General features: G+C 46.2%; 1 protein-coding gene across 1 annotated transcript in view; it reads right to left on the bottom strand.

The window, feature by feature from the left end:
- The window catches only part of LOC144762684 (uncharacterized), a 955001-nt gene that overhangs the window by 214442 nt on the left and 712767 nt on the right, over positions 1 to 27792 (bottom strand). The window contains exon 5 of the mRNA XM_078647927.1: positions 9487 to 12780. Within this exon, the coding sequence (XP_078504053.1) occupies positions 9487 to 12780 (3294 nt within the window). The remainder of the gene's footprint in view (positions 1 to 9486; positions 12781 to 27792) is intronic.

The following is a 27792-nucleotide window of genomic DNA, read 5'->3' as shown; positions in this document are numbered from 1 at the left end:
ATTATTGGGAACTGTCTTAAGGGTAATGTTGCCCACATTTCGTGCTATTGGGGATTCCGAGCAAGGGGTGGACATAACTAAAACGCAGCAGATTTTTACCTCTCTGGGGCTAGCTGTTGCTAAGAGAGACATTGCCAGGAGATGGGGAGTGGCTGACAGGCCAACCATCCAGAAATGGACTAGAGGAATGGACATACACATGACGGCTGAACAGGTCACGTAGTGTAGCAGAGGGTGCCCAAAAAAGTTTCACAGGATCTGGGACCCCTGGAGACGCTACTTTGGGTTAGACGTAGGAGGCAATACGCAACAGCCCAGTGGGTACAGCATACAGTGGAACCAGAGACAGAGACCCGAGCCAATAACACCTTAGAAGACCCCTCCTTCACCTTATCAGAGACTGTTCCCTGGTCCAAGACGCAACCACATAACTATGATGGAAAATATCGCCGGCATATACTGTTCTACATTGATCACTGGGGGAGAGGGGGTGGGGACCATGCAGATAATGATTAAATTCGATCTGGTTTGGGACCTGATTTTATTAGTGCACCATGTAAGCTTTTTATTGTGCTAATTGTTCTGTTGAATAAAAATATATATATTTTTTTAAATGCCAACTGCCATAAAAAACGCATTTTATGTTAAATATTGGAACGTCAATCTGCCAAATGTAATGGATGAACATTTTGCATTAAATACAGGAGTATGTGAATTTGTGGTAAGCACCAAAACTCAGGACAGATGATCATTCTCGCACCAATCCAGAACACCTAGTGTTGTTGATTTGTGTCTGTTGCGACAATTATTGTATATATGATACCAGGGTACTCGTATTAGGCCTTTTATGTACATATGATTTTACTTATTCCAGGAGGAGAAAGCTAAAATTGCACCACAATTGGTGGTTGTGAGTTTGACTGGATTTAAACAAGTGTAACTGCTTGAAATTCGTGTAGGTACGTATTCTTGGAAAGTGTTTGTATTTTGCTTTCTATCATTTTTAGTCTTTAATTATGTAATCCTTATTTTTTTTAATATAAATCCTCACGTGGAACCATTTTATCCCCTAGGACTGCCTGCATTCGTTGTTGTTTTTCCGTGGGTCAGAGAAGGTGGGTTTCTGATGAAGCAGCAGGTAGATTGCCTGGGTATGACAGGCTTAGTAGAAGGGACATTGTTATTGGCTGATGCCAACCCTATTTGTTCTATTATACCTTTATAGCCCGCTGCCGAGGGCTATACTGGTTGTTAAAGGCCTTGAACCTGTATCTGTGCAGCTCAGACCTATATTGAGAATGAGAGCCTTTAACAGGTATAGCACGAGCAGAAGAGCATAAGGCTTTTAGAGCATTCTACCCACTAAGGATAGAATGTTCTACATAAAAAAGGGAGAAACAGAAATACAAACATTGTAATGTTGGAGCAGAAAGCTTATACCAGCCCTTATAAGCCCGGTGCTACTTCATTATCCTCAATAGAGCTCTCAACATTATAGTGTTCTAATGCACTGTTCGAGCATGCATACGCAATACAGCAGCATTTAAAATAAAAAGATTTGTTAGGATTGAAAGGGCCCGAGTGGATGGACTTCTGTGACAATATATAAATATTATATACATTGTGGCATGCCATATGTATGAGTGCATGTTCATCATAAATGTGGAAATGTACCATTTTATGACTTCATTTATTCTCAAAACACAAAATAAATATGGATAAATAAATACCAATAGGTTGGCCCAAAAATAAATATGGATAAATACAGATGGAAATGTAAAAAAAATACTGTAAAAACCGGGAGCCCTAAGTATGTACCAAGATCTGTCAATTTTTTTTTGATAATCAATTTTATTAATTTTAGAAACCAAAGAAAGATTAGCACTGACAGCACAGTATACAGGTTTGCATATAGGACATAAAAGAGCTGTCAAATTAAATGCTACGTGTGGGCCTGCAGCACCTATTGTGCCACCCACTTAAGTAGGCTCTTAAACATGTCTCAGGCCTACCACATGCAACCTGTATACAGCTTTAAACTAGCATTTCAACCTGGCAAACTAATTATTTTGCCAGGCTGAAACTTTCATTTTGAATACGTCACCCCTCTAGCAGGCCCTAAAGGTCCATAACACAGGGTGCATTACACTTAAAAAGTTGAACATGTACTTTTAAGTTTGACATGTGCTGGTTGTGAAAAAACTCCCAAATTCATTTTCACTATTGCAAGGCCTACCTCTTTCATGGGATAAGAATGAGATACCTTATTAAATTTAAGATGTGATAACTTTTGATTGGAAGCAGGTAGGAAATTCCTGTTTAGCGTCTGGGAAATTGTAATATAAACCCTCTTAAATGGTAAAGTCGGATTTTAAGTCGCAATTCTGAATTGTGACTTTTATAAAGCTGGCTTTTTCTTGTCCCAACCATTTGGTGCCTGCAGTCTGTGCCTGGCTCACATGGCTAGGTGCAGTTGGCCTTTGTGTATGACTCCCAGACAATATGACAATAGAGGGTCTGAGTATTGGCAGGGTGAGCCAGCTCTGGCAAGATAGAGGACAGAGATATCATCTACCACACTTGCACTTCAAGGGCACTGGCTCAAATCACACACAAGGACTTCACACTAGCCTATTGTGTCCATATTCAGACTGGGACCAGAATAGGGAAGCAGGAACTTGAATGGGATCCCTGTCACTACTCTGAGGGACACCAGGGTCAGCCAGACTATAGTAGTGGAAAGGCTGTATTCCCCAGAGCAGTACACCAGACAGGTGTGTAGGGTGGCAGGACTGTTTCCGCCCCATGACTCTGGTATCCCTGGGGTAGGATGGGGAGATGACCTAGAGTAGGAGTATTATTTTGACTTTTAAAAGAACTTTTGTGATTGTTTCCAAATTGCAAATTGGAGGGGTAATGAAAGGGGTTCCTCCTCACCCTTTCCAATTCAAAAGATAATTTTGTTACTACAGTTAATGCTGCAAATCATTGATGAGTTAATTTGCAAAGGGCAACACCTTCCCCTTTGGGAATCATGTTTACAGCCTTAGTGGGAAGATGTTTGATAAAAAGGTAAACATTTTTTTGAAGCAGCACTGGTTGCTTTAAGGAACACATGCTGGTCTTGAAATACAGTTTTACGTTTTGGAGCGCAGTCCAATACAATGGTGGTGTACTTTCACCACCATCCCTGTGATTGTAGTCAATCACAGAGAGTCAAACATTGGCAACAGCCTAATGAATAATAATTCAGCAGGTAGTTCTGCAAAGCCCTGCAATTCAGTATTTTATGAACCAAACAACAGTACACAGGTTGGTTTGCAGAATAATATTCCATTCACAATACATATGTCCAGAATTTGTGACCACTTTTTCAAATTAAGTAATAATACTTCAGGACCCTAACTTTCTTAAGGAGGTTGCCTCTTGTGTTGCTCTTTATTTGCAGTTCTACCTGGCGTTAAGCATGCACCAGTTGATATCTGGATAAGGATTACCATCACAAAATCAAAGCTGTTTAAACAGCAGCAACGTAAAAAGTGAAGTTCCTCTGCTATCCGCAAGGCTACTGGCCAAGTTGTGCATACTGCCTGCTATTTAGCCAACCACCAGGTGAGTAATTACGTTTCTGGGCCACCAGTCAAATAGTACATCACTTCTGCTTTTTTTGTTAGCAGCAGCGTAAATATTGACATTACCCCCTCATGGGTCTTCCCCGTCCCAGTCCTTACTACGTGAGGCAGTCCTGCCTCCACCCAGTCAAAACTCCAGAAATACAAAGGTCGAAGGTTGCATAAGCCCCTCCCACCCACCGCCATGCCTGTTTTTTTTCTGCTCCGAAGGCTGTCGGAACGCTGGTGCTCCCGGTTCCTGCCTCTGTTCCTGTTTGCTTCTGGATGGTTTGGCGGTGCCATGAGTGTTTCTTTTGCATTTTTAAATGCTTCTGGTTATGGTCTTTTCACATTTCTCCCGGCGCGGCCGCTCCAGTCCTCCGGTCGGCCACGCTCCTGTTCTGGAGTCAGGATGCTCCCCGTTCATGTGCTGGGGCGGGGAGCCCTCCTGGTGTTCTGGCCCCAGGACGTTCCGGCGCTGGTGCTTTAGTGCAGCGTCCGGCCCCTGCAGCCATGTTCTTCATATGTGGCTGTGGGTGGAGACTGCAGGGCTGCCCTTTTTTGTTTATTTTCTTGTCTCACATACGAGATTGATGTTTGAGGGCAGTGTTTCAGGAGGTTGCTGGGCACTTCCTTTATTGGTGTGTTGGGAGTTTCCTGTGGGATTTACTCCTTTGCTCGCCTTGTGTGAGGGGGCTTCCTCTCCTGTGCATCCAAGGAACTATGGCTCGATGGTATGTCTTATGCCTCTGGTGTCCCAGGCTCTCACAAGACAAGGGTTCAAGTCCTGCCGATGCTGTCGAGGTGACTTGAGATGTTTTCATGCTGTGCTTTAAGAAAAAGTGCATTCTCTTTGTCCTCTCAGCATGATGTCCTGGAGCTGCAGGGGGGGTGTTCTTTTGCAGTTTTTCTTGGACTGTTTTGCGCTGTCTGCACTGCTGGTGCATGCGGCTCGACCTTCTTCTACTGTTCGTGGGGTCGTGGACATTTTCCCCTGTTGGGGTATGCATTCAGGGTTTGGAGGTCCATGGTCTGGTAGTGCTGGGTGTTCTCCCTGATTCATTATCTGCTGCGGGGTTTATTCCCAATTTTTTGGGCCTGCCATTTCATGCTGTCCTGTTGGCTGTACTGGCTGTGGTGTGGCCTGGCATTGCCATGCGGGGTATTCCTCGCTTTTTGGGGTCACAGTCTCGCCTGGCGTTCTTTGTCACCCGGTATCCTCCATTTCTTCTTTTTGCTCCTTCTCCCTCTGTATTCGAAGGCAGCTTCCCTGGAGGTCCAGGTTGGGCGGTGGTGGATTCTGCTCTCGAGAGTGCGTATGTTGCTTCTCCTTTTGGGGTGCGTGCTTGCTCTTTTTCGGCCTATGCTTCGCAGGTTCTTTTCTTGGGGGTCCCTCTTCTAGTCTTGGCCCGGTTGGTTGGGCCTTGTCCTGGGCTACCGGGGCGGCGGGGCTGGTGAGATTCTCTCTGCTTTGGTGCTTTGTCACTACCTGGGTGCCTTGGTACTCTGCCTGTCTTTTTTGGATTCTGTTTGGTTCCTGGCCTCTGCGGCGCTTGTTGCCCCTGGGTATCAGTCGCATGTGTTGTGCCCCGGAGGTATCTCCGTGGCCTAGTGGTTGCGTCTCTTCCTCTTTAGGTTGTGTGCTCGCTCCTGGTGTTGGCCTGCTGTAGGTCCCCTGTCTCCTTTGTTGACATTGTTGCGATTTGGGGGCTTGGCTCTGTTCCTGGCTCATTGATCCGGTCTGATTTCTGATTTTGGTCATCGCTCTTGGTTGCCGGTTTCCATTCCGGGGCTGTTGCCCTGTAGGCTGTTTTCACGGTTGCTTCGTTATCCGTTGGCACTGTGATGCTTTCTGCCATCTTCTTTGACGTCGGCCTGTTTTCTTGTCACTACGCTCTGTTGTGCTGGTTTCAGTGACGGAGTGGGGCCGGGGGTCCATTTCCTCTCTGTTCCTGGTCCTGGCTCCCGTTGGTCTTTCAGTATGGTTCTGCCTGGTCGGGTTGGTGCAGTTGTGTCCCTTTCGGTTGTGCCCCTTGCAGTCTGGCATTTCCCTCTTCCTGGCGGGTGATTTTGGCTTCCCTGGGTTTGGGAGTCGCCTGTTTTTCACGTTCCCATCCATCCGGCTGATCAGAGGTTTGCGGTGGTTATGTTCTGTTGCCTGTTTTCAGGTGTTTCCTTTCGGCCTCTCTCCTGCTCCTCAGGTTTTTTTCACGGCGCTGGCTCCTGCTGTGGGGGTTTGCTGTCCTGGTTCCGGTTTCTGGGGTCATATTGGGTCTGGCTGTTCCTCGTCTGGTTCCTGTTCGGGGGCTTCAGTTCCTCGGGACCGGTTTGACGCTTTGCAGTGAGCTGTTTTCTCAGTGCTCGCTTCGGTGGCTCATATGCAAATTTGTTGAGCGTTACTGGGGGGGGGGTTGGCATGGCCCCTGCGCAAGGAGGATACGCATTTCGTGAGGTGTTCCATATATCCGGATCTGTTATCTGCCCTGTTGGATCTTCTGGGGGTCCTCCTGGGTCACCCTCCTGCCCCGGCTCGGGGTTGGTTGTGGGTCTAGAGGGTGGTGGTTGCCTCCACGATTGTGTTTCCTTGGGCTCTCCTGCACCTCGTGTCCTTGGTGTTTCTTCTGATGACTCGCTGGGTCCTTTTTCATGCTGGTTACGGGGCTCTGGCTCCTCTTTCCCCTGGACTGGTGGCTTTGCTCTCCCGACCTGGTGTGGGAGGTGCATTTCTGCTTCCCTCTCTCCTCTTGTTGTCCTCGGATGCCTGTCCTTGGGTTGGGGGCCCCGTTGGGATCCTTGGTGACCGGCTTGTCTGTTGTTCGGGCTGGCGCTCCATTGGCTCGTTGTTGTTTGGGCCTTCTTGGGGGGGTCCCGGTATGTGTCTCTGTTTCTGCTGGCTTCCCTGTTTTGTGTCTGGGCGGCAACTTTTCTGTTGGCTTTCAGAGGGTCTTGAGAAACATCCCTGTTACGGCGGTTGGTTTCTTTAAAGGAATGGTACTCTAATTGTGCCTTCTTTTGGTGGCTTGGGCCGCTTCCTCCCGTCCTCTGTTTGGTGCTGTCTGGTGCTCGTTTCAGCGTGACATATCCTTTTATTGGGACAATGCGCGGGTGCTTGGGACTATGCGCTGGTGCTTGGAATGGCCCTGCGCTGGGATGTCTTGCTGATTCGTGTAGCATTCCCTCTGTCTGTTCCTCTGTTCCAGGTCCTTTTGTCTTTGTTTGGGACTCTTGGTTCGGTCATGTTTGCTTCCCCTCCTGTTGCTCTTCTCCCCCGGTTTTTGTTCCGGGGTGGTCTGTCCTCGGGCGTTGCTCTCTTGTTTCCTTAGCCTTCGGGTTTTCTGTATGCCTTCCCTCCCGTTTTCCCCTCCCGGGGGTTCTGGGGAGGTTTGGCGGGTGTCGGTGTTGTTGGGTTGGCCTCGCTGTTTTTGGTTTCCGCTCCTGCTGTTGCTGGTGGGAGTCGGATTTGGCCAGCCTCCCTTGCCTCCGGCTCTGCTTCTGGGTCCGCAGCTGTCTTTGCCCTATCTTTGGCGCTTGCTTCTGACTGCCTGTCTCTTGAGCGGCTGTCTTTAGCGTCTTTGGGCTTTTCTTTTGTGGTGGCCTGTGCCATGTGTTGGTCGCCTTGGCCTTCCGCTCTTTGGAGCTGTGATGCACTTTGGGGCTCTTTTGTTTCCTGGTGCTCTTCTCTTGGTCGGAATCTGTGCTGGGGTACCTGTTTCTGTACTGGATTCTCCAGCTTGGGTTTGTTGTTGGGCTTTTTCCCCTTCCACTTTGTCTGCTCGTTGATGGCAGTTTGTGCTTGTCGGGGCCTTGGGGCTTCCTCGGTGGTTGTTGCCCTTTGGTGAGTCGGCTTCTTCAGAGCTTTGTGCTTCGTTGTCCAGGCTCTCCTGTGCTCAATTCTTCTTTGGGCCTTTCCTGCTGTTTTGCATGGTCTGTGGTTGCCCCTTTCGTGTCCTTGTTAGTGGCGTACTTGTTGTGGTTGTCCACTGCGGTGGCTTTTTTGCTGGCCTTCACTTCCGCTTGTCGGTTGGGTGAGTTGGGTGCCTTGCTCGTTTTGTTTCCTTCTTTGCAGTTTCTGTTGGTTTCAGTTGTTTTGCGGCTTAATCCGGCTTTTCTGCCTATTTCTTCGAGTTTCCTTTTGCGGCTGGAGATGTTGCTTCCTGTTTTGCCTGCTGAGGGGGTTTCTCCTGTTCCCCTTCTTCGGGTGTTCGCAGGGCTCTTCTGTTTAGCCTCCAATGTTAACTGCAGTCTCGGGTTTCTCCTGCCCTGTTTGTCTCCTGTGGGTTCTGTGTCTGCTTCCTGTGCTGAGGCGGCAGGGTCTCTATCGAGGAGATTTGTGGGGCGGCCATTTGGCGTTCCCGTCACACTTTTCTCGGCTTGATGTTTTTCTTGCCTCTTCTGACGATTTCTGTTGGCGTCTTGTACGCTGCTGTTCGTTGATGCTTTATTGTTAAAATGTTTGTACTTTTTCATGGATCCCTGGTGTCCTGCATTTTTTCTTCTTGGTTCTCTGCTTGTGAGTTCCTCACGTAGTAAGGACTGGGACGGAGAGGACCCATGAGGGGGTAATGTCTTATTACTTACCGGTAATCTTCAATACCCCGATTGGGGTCCTCCTCGTCCCAATCCTCTTCCCTCCCTCCCTCCCACTGTGTTTGTGTCTGAGTCTTGTTGATAACAGGAATGGCGGTGGGTGGGAGGGACTTATGTAACCTTCGACCTTTGGATTTCTGGTGTTTTGATTGGCTGTGTGGAGGCAGGACTGTCTCACGTAGTAAGGACTGGGACGGGGAGGACCCCAATCGGGGTAATGAAGATTACCGGTAAGTAATAAGACATTTCTTTGCTATTTGCCAGGTTCCTGGTCAAATGTAATTTTTGCTATTTAAATTAAGCTATTAAGTGTATTTGCTATTTGCATGGCTCCTAGCCAATTTGTACAGAAAGTCTGCTCTTTTGCCAGCAAAAGTGTAATTAGTGAGGCTTCTTTGCTGTTTGCTTGATTCCAGGACAAACAGTACTTAATCTTTGCTGTTTACTCAGTGGCCAGGTAAATAGTGAATTTTCCTTGTTATTTGTGCGGCTTCCAGCCAAACAATGCAGAATCTCTGCTATTTAGTGAGGGACCAGGTAAATAGTCAACTAAACGTAATTATGCCAATTACAACCGAGAAATGCTTTCTAGCTGCAATTAACTCCTGGAAAGGTGAGGACATTATTACAATATAGCTAGAGTTAGAAACATTCCAGAAACGTTATGCGCTCACGTGAATGTGCGTCTGAAAAACACAGGGCCTTTGCAAGCCGATTAGGGCTCTGGTTTACACATTCTAACAAACCTTTCAGTAACAAAAGATAATTGTTTTCACTTATTGCAAATACATTTCTAGGTTGGTTACAAATAGGCACCTTCCTTGGACAAACAGAGGCAGATTATTTTTTAGAAGGGAGGGAGGGGGCGGGATGTGTGTCTGAACATGCTGAGAAGTTTGAAACTGTGACTATAAAACCCACATGCAAGTATGCTGAACTGTGATTTTTCCCAGAAATGTGCCTCTCCCACAGGCAATGCGTGACTGCTCTGCAACAAAACACTATTCCTATTGGAATAATTTCATCTGTCCTAATGACTTGTGAGGTACTTTTGAATGTATTAATCAACCTCTTCATCAGTTCATCTTTATTTTGAGATATTATGAGCGAAATCCTGATGAATGCTACTCCATCTATCTTGGTAGTAGTCACCTCATTATTCTCTTTCATTGAGTAATTCTACTTCCCTGCTGAGGGGTACAAGTCTAATGAGTAGCTGTGAAGTAAGGTTATACTCTGCGAAGTTTTATGATACACTATAGAAGTATAGTATTTACAAATAACTTACCTTATGTCTTTCACTTTTGATTTTGAGCCTGTCCTTCCCTGAGATAACTGGACTATTAGACGTTTCCTCTGTTTTCTTGCCTTTTTTGATAACCTCTTTCTTTGCCGCTTGATATTCTGTATGAGATAGGGAAACCTCGGCTGTTTTCAGTACAGTGGGTGCTTCACTCTTCTGTAAGCATTGCTTAATGAAGTCCAGGCATCCCTCTTCAATCCCTTCCACTGCCTCAAGTTGTGTGACCAAAAAGTGAGCTCTGGCTGACCAATCACTTACAATATTCCTTAACATATCTGTACCGTCCTGGTGATTTCCTGAAAGCATTTTTCTTGCTCTTCCTAAAAAGTCAGACAAGAGAAGAGTCAGGTGATCAGCCATGGAGATGAAACTTTCTTGAGATTTTAAATCAGTAAAATTGCCAAAGGCTTGCTTCAAGCCTATTTTGGCTCTCTGGATGTTTTCATTGATTTGGTGTGCACGCTTATCGAAAGCCTTAAAGTTGTTCTCCTTGTCTATTCCATGGGCTGTTGCTCTAGCACTAACCAGGTTCACAATGCCTTGTAAAGCACCAGCATACTCCTTGTTAGTGCTTTGCAACATTGTCATTAGAGCTTTCACATTTAAGAAAATCTGTCTTTGAAGAAGCTCCATGCGAACAGGATGTATTGAAGACACGGGAGACATTTCACAGTCTTCTGCTGTTTGCAGCAGATCCTCGGTGAGGTGCTCAATTTGTTTCCGAAGTTGATTGATCCTCAGCTTCATAGTCTGGTCAATACAGCACTGAGTGGACATTTTAGCTGTCTCCTGTATTCTTATAGAACATTCCAAAATGGAAGCCAACCATTTCTGCTTGCTTCCAATAGTGGGCTGGATATCTTCTCCAGTGAATTTGTCAAGATATTTCAGCAGTCGTTGGACACCCACAGACCACAGGATGCATTGTGCTTCAAGGAGGTCTATCCTGCCGGTGCACCAAGGGTCATCTTGATAGGACATTGCTGTCTCAAGCACATACTTTGCGCTTGTCTCTAACCTGGCAAGTTTGGTTTGGATTTCTAAAAATGTTTCATGAATCATAGGAAACTTGTTGATTTTTTTGTTGAAATCCATGGGGAACATATCACCAGCTTGACATACAACTGCAGACAATTTCTGATTTGCTTCCTTGAAGATCTGAATCCTGCTTGGGAAGTCAGCATTTGGCTTTGTGCAAATAAGTTTCTGAGAGAATTCGCCCCAAATGCCTGCTACCATTACCAGACTCTTTTTCATATCAACTAGCTCATCAGACAGCAAAATGGCTATTTTAACTAACTGGTCCATGTTGATAGCAGGGTTTACTGCTCCCTCCCTACACAGATAGATAATCCTTGATGTTTGTTTTTGAATTCCTGCATACTTCCTTAGCTTGCATGAGTCTTGTAAGTGTGCAATTGGTAAGGCCTCGTTGGCTGCATCAATGTAAATATTAGAGAATTCAAATAAATCAGAACTAGCACTGTGTACAGCTTCAATATCATTTTTCTTTGCGGCAGCCATTACTTCTCTTATTACAGGCATTAAACTGTAGTTTAGAAACAAGTTTTCAGGGGTTGAACTTCTCACTAATGATGTTTCCTTACAGAGACAATCAGCTGGAGGAAGTGCTTTGCTTAAATATTCCAGAAATTGATTATCCCCTGCTTGTTCTTGCTTGTTGCTATCTATCTGACTGAGTGGGAGCATTCTCAGCTCAGGAAATTCCCATCTCTTAGGCTGACTGCGAACATGTTCTCTCAAGGGACTAAGGATATCTGGATGGTTGGACCCATCCAGACCACTTCTCACACTGTAGACTGAATCAGTGACATGTTGTATTTTTTCTAAGAACAGTGTCCTTGCTGTTACGTCGTAGGGATTTTCCTGACAGCAGCTCTTAGCTTTTCTAGCCTGTTCTATTGATTGTTCTATTTGCTTGATCAGAGCCAGCAGTCCATTTCTGAAGATAGGGTCTTGTTTTTTTTCAACATATCTACTGACCAATTGAACGATGTGATTAGCTTGGGCACAAAGGTCATCTCCATATTGCAAAAACTGTTCAGGTTTCTCACTCTCCAAAGTCCTTTCACACTGTTCTCTGCCCTGCTGTATTCTGTGAACACAGATGCCAAGGAATTCCTGAACATTGAAAAAGTCATCGAAAGACGCCAACAAGCTTTCTATCATGCGTGTCCAAGTTTGATACAATGTTTGCAGTTTTTCAAGACTCTCTGGCCTATTAGAGGAGTCGCACACTTCAGCGAGAAGAGGAACTATACTGGCACGTATGAGTTTCAGGTGACCCATTGAGTTCTCTATGTCGTCAGCAGTTTTGCTGTTGGTGCACCAAGCTAACACAATGCTGACTACTCTCAGCAAATGATCTGTGTGATTGTGGAAAGCGACTATAAGTGGCTGTAGATTTTTCAAGCAGTCCCCCTCCATTATTGGGGATACGTCTACTACAGTCACTTCCAGTGCAGATTCTATCAGTCTTTTCAGATGTTCTTTGGCATAAGTGAAAGTATCCAAAATTTGATTAAGCATAGAAGAAACTAGTGTCTCGTTCATGGCCTCCAGTTCTGCCCTCATGGCACCGCAGTGTTGATGCAGCGAAGGTTCTAAGAGCTTCCATACTGGAAGCACACCTCTTGCACTCACTTGACTAGTAATTCTTCTTCTTAGTTCCGAAACGGCACAGCAGTGTCTCAATAACTTTTGCTTCAGTTCTTGTTTTGAGGCTGCGGCTACGAACATGCAATAGTAAATATGTGTCCCGACAAGGAATTCAAGGCTACCATTGCTCAGGTTTGCAGGTGTGGGATCAGACAGCAGAGCCAGCAACTGATTAAATTGCTGAGAAAATGAGTTTTGGCCTTCAAAGCGGTTTTCACTACTCAAGCTTGTATTAAGCAAGGAGATCAGACCCTGTGTGGTCTTCTCAGTTAAGTCCACTATGTAGAATTTTGCACTGGAGACCTCCTTATTATGTGGGTGTTTTAGGCAACTTTGGGTGGCTGTATGTAACATAGGAATACATTTTTTAAGAGTTTGCAGGCTTGTGGATAGATTTTTGCGAAGCCCTTGATCTTTGAGATCAATGATCCATTTTTCTGTCAAATTGTTTAGTAGCAGTATGGCCTCAGAAAAATCTTGGAAGGATGTGAGAAGGGCTAGCATGCTGGCAGCACTCTCCAGGGCAGCCAGGCAATCCAAAAGCCATTGAGCTGCCTGAACAATTCTTCTCATGTCAGCATTGTCTTCAATCATTAGGATCTGAAAAAAAAAAAAATTCAATTGCTGCATTGTTTTAAAAACTATGGGGTATATTAGCAAGAACCTCATTAAAATGATCGCCGTTAAAATTATGTCCTGCACATCTAACCTGGGCTTCTATTGGAATTCTACAATGCATATTAGCAAGCCCATTATCGCCATTTTAACGGCAGTTTCCTGCCGCTAAAACAGCGATAATTTTAACGAGGTTCTTGCTAATATGCCCTTATGGTCTGTTTTTCCCGATTTAGTTAGAAGAACATTTTTGTTATATGAGAAAATCCAAATTCATATCATTTCACAAAAACAAGCAAATTAGGAAAATATTAAAAAGAATTAGAAGGCAAAGCAAGAACAACCACCTATAGAAAAAGAAAGTCAAAAATTAGTTTAATTGTCAATACAAGTAATCCACATAGCATGTCAATCATAAGAACATTCTGCCAAGAGACTTACATAAAAACATGATTATCTAAAATAAATGTCATACCTCAAAACACTTGCATTCCTATCTGCAATTGGACATGAAGGTATATTGCAACCAGCTAAGCACCACTTAGCATGAATCAGCTATGTTTTCAAAATTAAATATGAAAAAATATAGGTAATGTGATAACATTTATAAAAGCAAGGAATTAACAGGGCAGGTTTACAGTTTCTGATAATGCATTTCCTACGAATAAGTACATGCTGCTTCTTAGCTGTAAAGAGCTTAAAGCAATCAAAGTCAAGAAAATATTCCTGGACTACCTCCTAGGTAACTGCACTCACTCTACTTACACGTGGTCACACTTCATTCACTCAGCGTGTCCCATGGGGTACTCGTTAAATATAGTTCCCAAACTAAAATGTAACATTTACAGTCTTTTTATTAAAAATCATATACAATTCTCCTTTGCAATAGGAGACCAATTTATATTTCAAATTTCAGAAAAAATATTGTTCTGAAAACATTGAACATAGGAATATCTCATACAGTACAATAAAAAAGATAAAATTAAAATACAGTCACAATCCTAATTGAACATCAACATTACACAAAAATATAAAATCATGTGACATAGTCTAATCATTGAGCATAATTACAACATACATAATCAAATACAAAAAAGAAAAGCAAAAGGAACCCCTTTGTCTCTATTGATCAGATGATATTACAACAGGTTAATCAGATTCAATAGCCTTCCCACAATTTCTCTGTGTCTTCCAGTATCCAAAATTTGTGTATACCTGGAGCCCACTAGACTTTATTTGGATTCTATTTTACGTAGTGCGTCGACGATAGACTGCTGCCACTCCTTCCCAGTATAGTATGGCCAGACCAATCTGGCTTCATGCTGAGGAGATCCACCGCCCACAACCCTGAGTACCCTGTTCACTGTGATGCATACCTTGACCTATAAGCGGAGAACAGTTATTGTTTCTCTTGACTTGACCGAGGACTCTGACGCCTTAGAGTAGCCCTATCTCTTCTCGTTGCTAAACAAATAGGCCTCAGCAGGGGGTACCTCAGATTGATCAAGCTGCTTTACACTGTACCGACTGCACTCCGTCGAGTGAATTGCGTAGTCTTGCTAACCTTTTCAATCATCTGGGGCATGCGGCAGGGCTGTCCATTGTCCCCGAATCTATTTGACATTGCAATGGAGCCTCCACCAGCATCACGTGGGCTGTAATTCATGGTGCAGGGGCTTGTAGTTTCCCTGTATGCTGGCAATGTGACAGTGTATGCCAGGGAGCCGGCCATTAACCTACTGCAAATAACGTGGGAATTCATTTGATTTAGTGCCTTACCGTGATCACAATTTACTGGTTAAATTGGTAATCTTCCCTCTAACTGACACAATGTTGCCATTTGCCATTGGTTTTCTCAGCTGGGTGGATTCTGCTGTTAAATACCTGGAGATCACAATGAGCAGAGATAGTGGTGAGTTGTGGCGAGAAAATTATGGCTGGACCATGGCCTAGGTTAAAGAGCAAATACCTCGATGGGTCAGCTTTCACTCTCCATTGCCAGGAGAATAGATTGGCAAAATAATCCTGCTCCCCAAGTTCCTGTACCTGTTTGTCAATCTGCTGCTGCCTTTAACACAAGTCTTTTTTCTGAGAAACTCCGATCCTTACTCATCACTCTGGTTTGGAGTGGTAGGCAATCGCGATTGGCATGGAGGTCCTGACTTTGCCATTTGACCAGGGAGCTCGGTGTGTCATGGAACTTGGCTGTAATTCGGCACAAGTGCATTTTGGACAACAGTGGATACACCCGCTACCTTTCACTCCACATGTGGCTGCTGAGTAGGATGATATTGCACCATGCACCTAAATGTGGCAATCTTCAAGACCTCGACTTGCCCGAACGCCGCTACTGCCATGGAATCCAGTTTCTCCCCCCATGCGGGAGGACAAAATGTGCAGACAGGCATGCCGTCTCCAGTTGCCAACTATGGGGGACCTCTACCCCAAGCTCCTCTCTTCTACCTGGAAGCGCTAAGTGCCCCTGTTAAATGCATGCCCTTGCCAGCAGGCACACCCGTCTTTTTTTTCCTCAGGAGTTGGCCAGGCTCCCGGCGCTGGACATCATACTGACTGCTACTTTCCCAAAGAAACTCATCACCAGGCTCTTCATCACAATGGAGGGGGCAGCTCCCATCCCCGTGTCTAGGGCACACGCAGAATGGTAGTGGGAAGTAGGTGCCGACATAACACCAACAGTGGCAATATTGCTGCTCGCAAACAGGTGCTTTATCCCCAAACTACAGGCTATGCCTTATCCATGTTAACTACTTGCACAAGCTATATTGTACGCCACTCCAATTGTATAGAATGAAGCTCCTTACAGACATTCGGCGTGGCATGGCCCATGCCGGCTTCCTCCACCTGGCTTAGCAATGTCCCAAAATCAGGGACTACTGGGAAAATGTCTGTAAGATCATTGAAGACATTACTGACACAACAGAATCAGTGACCCCCTATGGTGATTCGACTCAGAAATATAGCGGATATACAGCCTGGAGTGCATAGGCTCGCTGCTATGATGCTACTTTTGGTAAAATATCGACTAGCGTGACATTGGGGACAGACAGCTGTACCCCCGATTAGATGGCTGTGAGAGAGCGCCATGTCACTTTGAAAATTGTAGGGGTGCCCCATATCTCCCGTAGTCAGCACCCACATATTTAGAGGGTATACTAACGTGTGTTTTTAGAGGTATAACAGTAGGTTGGGAATTAGTACAATGTGTAATCGATCTATTCATAACGTTGCAGACTAATGTACAGCCTTAACAGGAGTGTATTATTTTACATGATGTAGAAATGCTACTAACCGTGTGCATTGTAGAATTAATAAACGTGCCCTATTAAGAGTTGCACGTGTAGGAGATAGAATGTGACGTTTTAACCGCATGCGTGCGGGCGGAATTCCGCTCACACGCTGAGATTTTTCAAACCGCACTTTACATGACGAGCTGGGCTCGTCATGAGCGTGCGAGGAGGCTACCTCATGACGAGCCCAGCTCGTCATGAGCGTGGAAGGGGTTAATGTAGAAAAGAACTTACATTTAGAGATGAAATGTAAGGTTGTCTTTGTAATGGAATAGAGTGCATTGCTTATAATGTAGAATCATTTAGAAATGCATTTAAATGCGTAAAGGCCTGGGACATGAAGATAAGCCAGTAGAGGCCTAACTTTAATTTCTTTAGTTAGCATTGGATTATTATTGTGAAATAGCTGCTTGTTGGGAAGGGTGCTGTTCTCAGCAAATATTGAATTGTAACTTTGGATGTGCACAAGGTTGCTTCTCATGTATTTCAGTTTCAGGTGCAAGGCCACGGAGCTTGTTAGGTAGTAAGATCCATTGTTTGGAAGTTAGGCCAGTAGGAGTGAGCACGAGTAGGTGCCAGAGGAATGTTCATCTGCAACATTTGGCGAGAAGGTGCCTGGGATCCAAGGACACCTCAACGGACGCTGGATGGAAGGATGCCATGCTGGAAAAATACGAAGACCGGCACCTGCCCAAAGGGGCGTGCCTTGGGCCTATCTACGATTTTGGGAGTTTTGTATTAGGGACAGACCCTGAGGGTGGAGAGCAGATCTTGTCAGGAGGTTGCTAGAGCAGGATGTAGGCAACTTAGACAAAGTTGAGGGAATTTAGGGCAGAGTGGGTTGTAGGAAGGAGCATCTTAGAACGAGCTCAGTAGTTTAGACTACCACTTTGAGAAACGTGAATGCACTTCTTAGGGGGTCATCACGGCTCCCCTCTACATTCTTAGCAGACAAAAAGGTTCAGTCGACCTGTTCTGGGATTCTAGAGAATTGATAAGGTAAAAATCTAGATAAGAATCTTCAGTTGGTAGCAGAGTAGGATGGTTGTCTCTAGATTGAGGGGAGATCTAGATTAGGATAAGAGTTTTAAGGCTCATAGAAATTAGGTGATGATTGCCCATTGGATTGTCGGTGGGAGACGGCGTTTCATGAAAAGCGACGGAGAGTGACGGTGCGGCAAAGGCAGCAGCAGTTCGTGGGAGAGTGAGTATGAATAGGGTTTATGTTGTTGTTGTTAGATTGCGGTGTTTGTGTTGTATTGTGATGTCTTGCGGAGTTGGAATGCCTGTTGTATGAAACTGGATCAGTCTGTGAGTGCGCGCAACCCGGGAAAATCTTAGGCTCAAGGAGTAGCTTAAGTGGTTCGGGTGTATCTAACACCCAGAGTAATTGTCGACCATTGTTAAGGGGATCTTGAGGTACCATCGATCGCCCGTTGGACCGAGATAGGGGGAACGAGTGTGAGAGTGCGTGAGTAACTGACGCTGGTCGTGGGTTGCTGAGTGTTTGTAACCTATCAATTTAGGTGATTGTCCGGTCGTTTCGTGGACAGACAGTTGCCAGTTTTCGGTGACAATTACGCAACTGTGAACGTACAGTCCGACTGTGGACGTACAGTCAGCGAAGTGATTGCTTGGTTGTAAGTGATCATTTCAGTGTGTGAATGGGACGTATGTGTGAGTGAGAGCTGAATTGTAAAGGAGGGGAACTGCTGCGAAGCGGAGGCGAGTGATGTCAGAAGGTGCCGCGCTGGGATAGGGTGGTTTGTGTGAAGCCACGATTGGTGGATTGTCATCAGGAAATAGAGGAGCGCTGCGGAAAAAGAGAGGTTGGTTTTCATCATGAAATGTTTTAAAGTCTTACGAGAAATGTTCAAAAGAGAAAAGAGATTAGAACCTCGGTGGGGAAGAGGCTCCACCCGAGGATACTCCAGCTCATTATATGGCTACGAATGTAGGGTTGCATACTATATTGTGGCTTGAGAATTGGGCTAAGATGACTGATGGAAATGAAGAGTTGACTTTCCCCAGATACGGAACTTTCAGATTGGAAGTGTTATATCAGTTGAAGTCGATTATGGCTTCTTTGCGTCCGTTGCGTAGACCACAACAGTTTGAGGCATTGAATGCGTGGATTAGGGTGGCATCCAAGAGAAACAGGGACAGGAGACATGAAAGAGTGAAGCGGTCAGTCAGAGCTTTTCAGGATGCGAGGTGGGAAGCATTGGCGAAAAGATGGAGAGTACAGACTATTGAGGTGGACAGGTTGTTTCCGCTGTTGGTGAAACAGGTGATGGCCAGAAAAGGAATGATGAAGAAGATGCCAGTGACACGGATGATAGCTTGTTACAAATGAATGTTTGTAGCATCAGTGATGTAAGGAGTAGTCTAGTAGGTGAGTTGAGCCGAATGCCAAGGCCTGTCGAATCGAGCACTCCGTTGCTGGCTACTGCAGATTCGTCTAGAGGGTTGATGGATATGAGGGGGCCGAGGCCAAAATCTCTTGGCGAGCTGAGGCCTTATTTAAAGACTATCGAAGGGGCTTAAAGCGAGGGGCCAAGAAAGGAGTGGGACCATGGGAGTGCGAAGAACAGGATGAGTTTTAGGGAAACACCCGAAGATAATAGGTGCCAAGAACAGGACAGGGCTTGTAGGGAATTGAGTGGTGTAGCTAGCAGAAGTACTCTGTCAGTGGCCATAAGAGCGAAAAAGCTGGACGTAATGAGACTCAAGGCAGAGGTAGACGAGATCATTGAGGGAAATCTATCCTTAGAGAGAGTGGAGCTCTTTGAGCCAGACGAGTTGCTGTTTGCAGCAAAGGATGTGACCCGCAAAGCGAGGTCGACACATGAGAAACTGACTGAATTGGCAAATAAATATGATGTGGACTTGTACAGGACAAAAATGTTGTAGGGAAATCATCGGTTGCAATACACTGATCAAGACCTAGAAGAGAAGAGGGTAATTGGCTTAAAGACTCACATTAGAGAGCTGATCATAGGAATACGAGACTGGAACAGGCTCAACAAATGGGAAGAACGGTGGTCAAAGAAAAAGAGTGTCAGAAGGAGTGTGGTAGAGACACCCAATCCAGGAGGGGGAATACCAGGAGTTGGGAGATACCCTTTACAGGAAGTGGCCAGTGGAGGATATGTTCATGTGCCCTGGAGTCGAGGAGATTTGGCAGCATTCACGAACGATTTTCCAAAGTTGAGGGAAAACCCCGTTGAGTGGTACAAACAAGTTGCGAGGTTCGTTAAGAACTCCAAGGTGTTGTGGATCGACTTGAATAACTTATTCGACATTGTAGTTTGAGGAGATTTGTGGGTTGCCTGTAAGGTTGCAATTGAGTGGCCTACTGCTGAACCGACCGAGATGTTGTCACATACGGGCCATCGCCTTTGGTCATGAGGAAGTAGGAACAGGCGATCACATGGCTAAAGTCTAAGGTATCCCCACAGGATGTTGACTGGGTGAAGATAGATCGGATGGTTCAGGAACCAAAGGAGACAGTATATGAAAATTACAAAAGACTGTTGCAAGTCTTTAAGCAGTACAGTGGGTTGGATGAGATGGATCCGAAGGACATGGGACAGTTTGTTTCCAAGTTTGTCCTGGGATTGAGACCGGATATCTGCCTTAAGATCCAGCAGCATTTGATTTGTTGGTAGAACAAGCCGCTAGACGAAATCTTGAGGTAGGCAAGGTACTGTAGTGATGAAATAGACTGGAAAAACAAAAAGCTTAAGGACAAGTTGATGCTGGTTCAGATGCAGGCGGCTAATAAAGGTCAGGTGCAGTCTGGAGGAGGTACGCTGGAAAGGAAACAGAATGGTCAGAACAAGATAAAGGGAAATGTAGAGGATTCCAAGTCAAGAGTAGATCCAGCCACATTGAAAAAGACTAGAGGCTGCCACCAGTGTCACCAGATTGGACACTGGAGACGCGAGTGTCCCTTGAATCCTGCAAATCAGGTTGAGCAGGAGGAAGAGGTAGTGCAGGTGCCACAGGTGACAGCAACTGTGTCAAAGCCCAAAACTGTGAAAGGAGGGACTTCAGCTCCGCGAGTACAAGTTCCCCACACACCGAGGATCCCATCAGGGACTCGGACATACCAGCAGATGCCTCTTTTTGATGAGAGTGATGATTGTTACTTAGACCCATTGGCATGACGGTGCCTGAGAGGGGAGGAAGACTGCACTCTTGGGGGAGTCTTGGAGGTAGACCAGAGGGGACCATTTATGGAAGCGGATGTTGCTGGTTACCCCACCACCTTTCTGGTTGATACTGGTGCTACCCGTCCTACTGTGAGATCTACAGTAGTCCCAAACCTACCCCTCTCGGGACAGACAATCCAAGTTGTAGGTGTTGCAAATAGGAAGATGACAAATCCCTTGACAGAACCGATCCCTGTGAAGATAGGATCGTTTCGTGACAGACACCAGTTTGTGGTGTGCGACTCGATTCCTGTGTATTTACTAGGGAGGGATCTCCTGTGTAAACTTAATTGCACCATCTGTTGTACCCCAAAAGGAGTGGAACTGCAAACGAATGATGATGATGCTACCTTTAAGGTCGCGAATCAGCATGTTTGCATCGAGATGTATCCTGTTTTGACAGTGGAAGAGCTTCCACTAGACTTGAGAGATTCAGTCTCGCAGGAAGTGTGGGACTTTACTGGAGAGGACATAGGACTGATTAAAGGAGTTGAACCAGTTAAGATTCGGGTCAAGCAGAATGCTGAATTCCCAAGAACGCCTCAGTATAATCTGACTCCAGAAACAATTGCAGGGATAAAACCTGTGATTAAGTCCATGATCATGCAAGGGATCCTGAAGGAAGTAATGGGCAGTTCATGTAACTCACCTATTATGGGATTGCAGAAACCGAGCGGGAAGTTCAGAATTGTGCAGGACCTGCGCCGGGTAAACAACATAGTTGTTCCCTGTTGTCCAGTGGTACCGAATACATCTGTGATATTGTTTCAGATTCCGTGCCAAGCTGAGTGGTTTACCGTGATTGATCTGTGTCAGGCTTTCTTCTCGATTCCTCTGCATGAAGAGAGACATTTTCTTTTCGCTTTCAAGCTGGAAAACCGTATTTTAACATGGTGTCATATCCCTCAGGGGTACACAGAGAGTCCATCGATCTTTAATCAGATCTTGAAGAAGAATCTTGAGAGTCTTATACTGCCGCAGAATTTGGTTCTTGTACAGTACATTGATGACCTCCTTGCTGCGTCAGAGACTGAGGTTGCATGCAGGATTGATACCATTGCCTTACTGAATCATTTGGCAGAGAATAAACACAAGGTGTCGCCAAACAAGTTACAGTACTGTTTGAATGAGGTGCAGTACTTGGGTCATCGAATAGAGAAAGGCAAGAGGAAGGTGTCACCTGACAGGATAGAGGAGATCATGGGTAGGATGGTGCCTTCTACTCCGAGAGAGGTCAGAGTGTTCTTGGGGATGGTTGGCTACTGTCACCAGTGGATTGCCAACTTCTCCTTGAAGGCAAAGCCTTTGCAGAGACTGACGCACAAGGATGTGAGTGATCCGGTACCATGGGACAACGAATGTATGAAGGCTTTCCTTGAGTTGCGAGAGGATCTTTGTCGTGCTCCGGCACTGGGAATGCCAGATTACAATAAGCCTTTTTCACTATTTTGCTGTGAACGAGAGGGTTGCGATTTGGCAGTACTAGTACAAGATCATGGAGGGGTCCGTAGACCAGTTGCTTACTTCTCAGCTACTTTAGATCCAATAGCTTCAGCGTTGCCCGGATGTCTCAAATCCGTTGCTGCAACAGGTGTCAGCATTGAAAGGTGCAAGAGTATTGTGATGGGTCACCCTTTGATTGTACATGTTCCACACTCTGTTGAGCTGCTAATGACCAGGACCAAGACACAGCACCTGACGAACAATCGGCTCACAGGCTACCAGCAGGTTATACTTGCTGCGGAGAATGTGACCATTAAGAGGTGTTCTGTTTTGAATCCTGCTACCTTGATGCCATTGCCAAACACCCTTGATGAAGATTGTGCGGACCACGATTGTCTTGATGTGACTGAACTATGTACCAAACCGAGACCTGACATTGTCGATGAACCATTGGTTGACCCTCATGAAATTTTCATCGTTGATGGTTCATGTTTAAGGGACAGTGTTGGTCAGTTGAGAGCAGCCTTTGCTGTATGTACCATTACTGGAGTAGTTGAACCTGCATGCCTGGAAGGAGTATATTCCGCTCAGGTGGCTGAGATCATTGCTTTGACGTGTGCTTGCATAGCAACAGATCAAATTCGGATTACTATCTACACTGACAGCCAATATGGGTTTGGTGTGGCTCATGACTTTGGACAGTTATGGTCCCAGAGAGGTTACATGACCTCATCAGGATCGCCCATCCGCAATGGGGAGTTTGTGAGGCTGCTTTTAGAGGCCTTGCAATGTCCCAAAGAAATTGCTGTTGTAAATTGCATGGCTCATGGGAAAGGGGCAGATTTTGTGTCACTCGGAAACCGCTATGCGGACGAATGTGCACGATTCTGTGCCGAACAAGGTTATATCTTCACTGAGAACCATGTTGTAGGGGGCGAAGAAAGAACTGATTTTAACATGATGCTGGCCATTGCAGATACATGGGATGAGCTCAAGTGTTTGCAAGAACAGGTATCAGACCACGAGAAGAATGTGTGGATCAATTCAGGCTACGTGAAAGGGGATGTGGACATTTGGGTATCTGGTGATGGATGAGCAGTATTGCCGGATGAGTTGCTGAGTCTGATGGCAAGACAGATTCATGGTGCAGTGCATTTAGGAAGGGATGCAATGGTGCGAGTGTTCCGACAGACATGATACAACCCACAGTTTTGTGCGGTGGCAGAAGCTGTGTGTCAGAGATGTGTTACGTGTCAACAAATGAATGTCCAAAAGAGGACTGCAGTTACCCTGTGTCACATTGGGAGGTCAGGGGGGCCCTTCAACAGAATGCAATTGAATGTCATTGAGATGCCTAGGTGCAACCACTTGAGGTACGTCTTGGTAGTGGTGTGTGTTTTCAAGGTGGGTGGAGGCATACTTGACCCGCAGGTACGACACACTTACAGTAGCTAAGCTGTTGTTGAGGGAGCTTGTTCCTCGATTCGGGATTCCAGCCTCTTTGGAATCGGACAGAGGAATGCATTTTCATAGCGAAATCATGAAGATGCTTTGCACAGCACTGAACATTGATCAGAGACTCCATTGTAGTTATCGTCCAGAGGCTTCTGGAATAGTGGAGCGGATCAATGGGACTCTGAAAGCTCGAATGGCAAAAGTGTGTTCATCCACGTCTCTGAAGCGGCCAGATGCTTTACCCTTGGTGTTGATGAGTATGCACAGTACCCCAGAAAGGAGAACAGGTCTTTCCCCTCATGAAGTGCTGATGGGAAGGGTTATGAGGTTGCCAGCGGTGCCAGCAGTGACCCATAATAATATCACAGATGATCTTATCCTCGATTATTGCAAAGGACTCGCTGATATCGTCCGTTATGTGTCTCATCAGGTGCAGCTGCTGTGGTCCCAGCATCCAGTGATCTCTGTCACGACCTGAGTCCGGGAGACTGGGTGTTGGTTCGGAAGCATGTGCAAAAGAGATGCTTGGATGCTCGGTGGAGAGGCCCTTTCCAAGTCATCCTAGTCACGAACACTGCTGTGAAGTGTGAGGGGCTGCCAAACTGAATACATGCTTCCCAACTTCGTCGAGTTTTAGCACCCTTGGAAGAAACAGCTCCTCTCCCAAATGAAAATCCAGCTGATGTGGCAGGGCCTCAGGAGGGGACAAGCCAAGCTGTGAGGGTGTCTGATGCAGCTGGTTGCTCACTAGACCAAGCTGAGGAGGGTCACAACGGCAACAAGTCCGAAACTGACTCCGAAAGGGTAAGTTGCTGTGAAAGTGGTCCAGAGTCAAACTCAGCTGAAGAAGGTTGTGAGCAGGGTGAGCAAGCAGAAGGTGCGAGAGCCAGCAGAGGAGCAGTGGCTGGAGAGACAACGGCGACTGAAGTTGAGACTGGTTTCTGAAAGAGACCTTGCTTCTGTGTCTGAGGAATCTGAATCGGAGTAAGGCAAAGAAGGGCAAAGCTCGTGGAGGTCTAAGGAGATCAAGACGAATGAGGGTGCCTTGCCGGAGGTAAGCGACTACTGAGTGGACTTACATTGTGACTGATGCCAGGAGTTCTGAGATCGGGGAGGGTGAGGGCAGTGACAGTGATCAGTACCAGTCCTAATGTCAAGTTGGATGTGCTGTTGTTAGTACCAGGACTTGAAATTGAAGGCGGACTCACCATCACAGGCCCAAATCCACCAATTTTGAGCAGAATTCGTCATCTGATTTTGAGTAGATCACTTTTTCCTATATTTGGTCCTGAAATATCATCTAACTAATCTATTGTTCTTCGTCTTGAACGTTTGGAATATGTGCTAGAGGCGGTGTGAGAAGTTGGCCTGATGTATGATGTCTCCAATTCTGGGGGCACCTTGTATCAGTCCAAACAATCCCTTATGGTGGTGGTTGTAAGTCAACCTTAAAAGACAAGCTATCCTAATGGTAGCATGGACTAAGCAGCCTTCAGGCTAAACTCAAGAGGGCATGTCAATCCAGCTGTTTTACCACATGCAATCCTGTAATATCAAATGAAAGGACACCACACAAGGTATATATTATAAAAATATATGTATTTATTACTAGAATAATCCCCTGTACTCTTTATGAGTATAGAAGCACAAGCGTTTAAACAAAAGCACAGTTTAACATATGAAAGTTGCACGTTTATGGATGAGGCCGGTGGCCACTCAAACCATATATCAAAAAAGTGGTATAAGTATCACTTTACGAACAGTGGTAAGGCCTGGGGCCTTGGGAATTGCTGGGACTACATTGGACTAACATCAGTTAGGACGGGAGTAGCCAGCGGGAATCGGGTGCAGAGCTAAAAGCACACGCATGCACCAATGCAAAGTCAATGGTGCGTAAAAGTTACAAAGTTACTGTTTTAGGAGTCTTCCGACTGGAGTAGAATTACCACACTTTAAACTAGGACACTAGAGGTGTAAACCACTACAGGAGCACCGGCGTTCACGAGTTACCTCACCCACAGGAAGCGGGTGCATAGGTGCCAAAGTGTGTCGGGTTTCGTCGTGCAGTTCTATGGAGCCTGGAGATGAAGATGCTGCAGGCGGCCAGGAGAGAAGAGTCCGGTTGGATCCAAGGGTGGATCGAAGATGTAGAGTACCTGAAAGCAGAGGGGACAGAGTCTGGGTCACTAGCCAGTAACCAAGAAGGAACCAGGAAGGAACCAGGCGATGTCGGGCGCAATCAGGTGGTTGTCAAGAAGCTTGTCTCCGCTGCCACGTGGACTCTGGGGCACGAGGATGTCCTGGAGTAAATCACGAGCTGTCCAACAAAGGTCTCGCTGTTGGCGGTGTCGGCTTCCAGATCGGAGTTAACAAGCCTTGGCAAGCGCAACCCACGCAGGATTAGAAGATCGCTTCTTTCTCGGACCGGCAAGATCAGAGGGGTTGCTCCTTTTCAGGGGAGCGAGGGCCAGTCTGGAGCAACCAGACTAGTAGAGCAAATTCAAAGGTTCGTCGGTACTGGGGCCGCTAGCCAACGGGCAAGCGACCGGACCAATGCGTCAAGCAGAAAAATGCAAAAGGGCCCAACGCAGCACTCGGTGAGTGTGGAGGGGAGATCTTCAGTGCAAAAGCTGCTCGGGGCTGGGGCTTCTCAAACTTCAATGCACAGCTTCGAGGGGGCCTCGGGAGCTGCACGGTCAGCACTTCGTAGTTTTTCTAAGATGGCTGGCCCCACGCTCCACGTCGCCTCCACGGGTCTCAGATTCGCTGGGACTGTGGATCGGGCTGTTAGGAGTCAAGGGAAGCTGGTCTTGTTGATCTCTGTTGCTCGAGTTCCAGCGGGAACTGCAACAAAGCAAACCGTTGGGCGCTGGATGGTGCCTGTTTGCATAGGGTGGTCACTCCTTGACCACAAGGGAGATTCTTCAGTCTTCTACGTCGAGTAGGATGTCGAAGGGTCCAGAGTTTTGTTTCATAATTTCAGTCAGGATAATCTGAGGTGCATTGGCACAGCTCCTACCTTTATTCCAAATCAAGGGGCTGGATTACCTGCTAGGTCCCTCCTATGGGTGGGACCAGGGAAGGGGTTGGTTACACCCCTTTCCCTTTGTCCAGTTTCACACCAGAGCTGGGGCTGGAGTGCCCCAGAACCGGTTTGACTGGATTTTGCATGGGACACCTTGTGTGCCCCAGGCAGTGTCTAGTTTCTTTCAACCCTCCCTGCTCCAATCCACTATCTCCTGTCTGGGGTGGTGTAGCACCTCCCTGTGACAGGAAACTCTTTGTCCAAGCCTCCCCTGCCAGGTTTCGGTCAGCAGCAGGAGGTCAGACTTGTGTCGGGGCAGCAGCATCCATTTTGTGATGCTGAGGCTCTGGTTAGGATTAACCGCGTTTAAGTAAAGTAACATGTCTTCTCCCTCTAGAAGGGTGGAATGCTACCCCCGTTGCCAGAACTGGCGAGGGGGTAGTATTTCAAAGTGTATGACACCTTACACGACATGTTTTGATAAAGCCAAACCAAAGTTAGCAATAACCGCTAGGATTATAATGCACTTAAGAGTATATGGCATGGTAATACCCTGGAACAGCAGTAAGGAAATGGTTCCGAACTCTGCAGACAGGCTCAGCACATGCTAGAGCACCATCTCACATAAAACCAAGCACTCTGCCTCCAGGATTGTTAAGGCCTGCCATAGGAGTGACTTATAGGTGCATATGTGTCCAGATATAGGTTTAGATATTGGTATACTATATCTAAGCAAGGGGTGAGTACACCACCTTGCCCCAGCTGAGTGATCAGCCAGTTGTGTCGATTTGAATGCCAGCCAGGGTTGGCAAAAGATATGCTGCAGCCCCTGGTAGGCCTTGGATGCACCTATGCCCTAGGCACCTATAGTGCACTGTACAGGGGCTGATAAGGTGTCCAGTACCAAATTGGTGATGTACCTATAGTACATGGATATTAATTTAGAGAGAGAACAGCAGCCTGTGGGTCTGATTAGCAGGCCCACAGCCACAATAAGTCAAAAACCAGTGAAGCAAAAAGCAAAAATTGGGTCGACCATAGGAAAGCAGACCCTACTCTCCTACAGGCGGTTGGCACGAATCTTATTATGAATGATTGAGACTTTTCTGTAAATAAACTTGCTTTGACAACCTAGGTCCGAGAGGAAGAAGAAGAAATTTAGGGGCTTCCCATAGAGGACAGAGAATGGTTATGGTTGTCTTTGAAAACTGTAAATAAGGAACTGAACTTCAAAGGGGACTTCCAGCTTCTAAGGTGTGGTTCAAACTGACTTAAGTAACGGAGGTTGGAGAGAAGAGACTGTAAGGGTTGTTGCCTAACAAGAGAAGCTGCAATTTGTCTTGAGACCATGGAGGCTAGAAAACTGAATCGTAGAGCTAGGTGCATTTAGGCACACTTATAGGAGGCAGTGGCGGCTGGTGACATTTCAAAGTGGAGAGGCGTAAAAGTTGGGGATGAATGCCATGTTGCAATAAAAACTAGCGAGACGGTTGTCATAAGGGGAGGTTCGGTGGAGATGGAGGACTCTCCAGAAATTTTGAAAGAAAGA

The sequence above is a fragment of the Lissotriton helveticus genome, chromosome 6 (genome assembly GCF_964261635.1).
Source record: "Lissotriton helveticus chromosome 6, aLisHel1.1, whole genome shotgun sequence".
NCBI lineage: Eukaryota > Metazoa > Chordata > Amphibia > Caudata > Salamandridae > Lissotriton > Lissotriton helveticus.
This window is presented reverse-complemented; position numbering and strand designations above follow the sequence as displayed.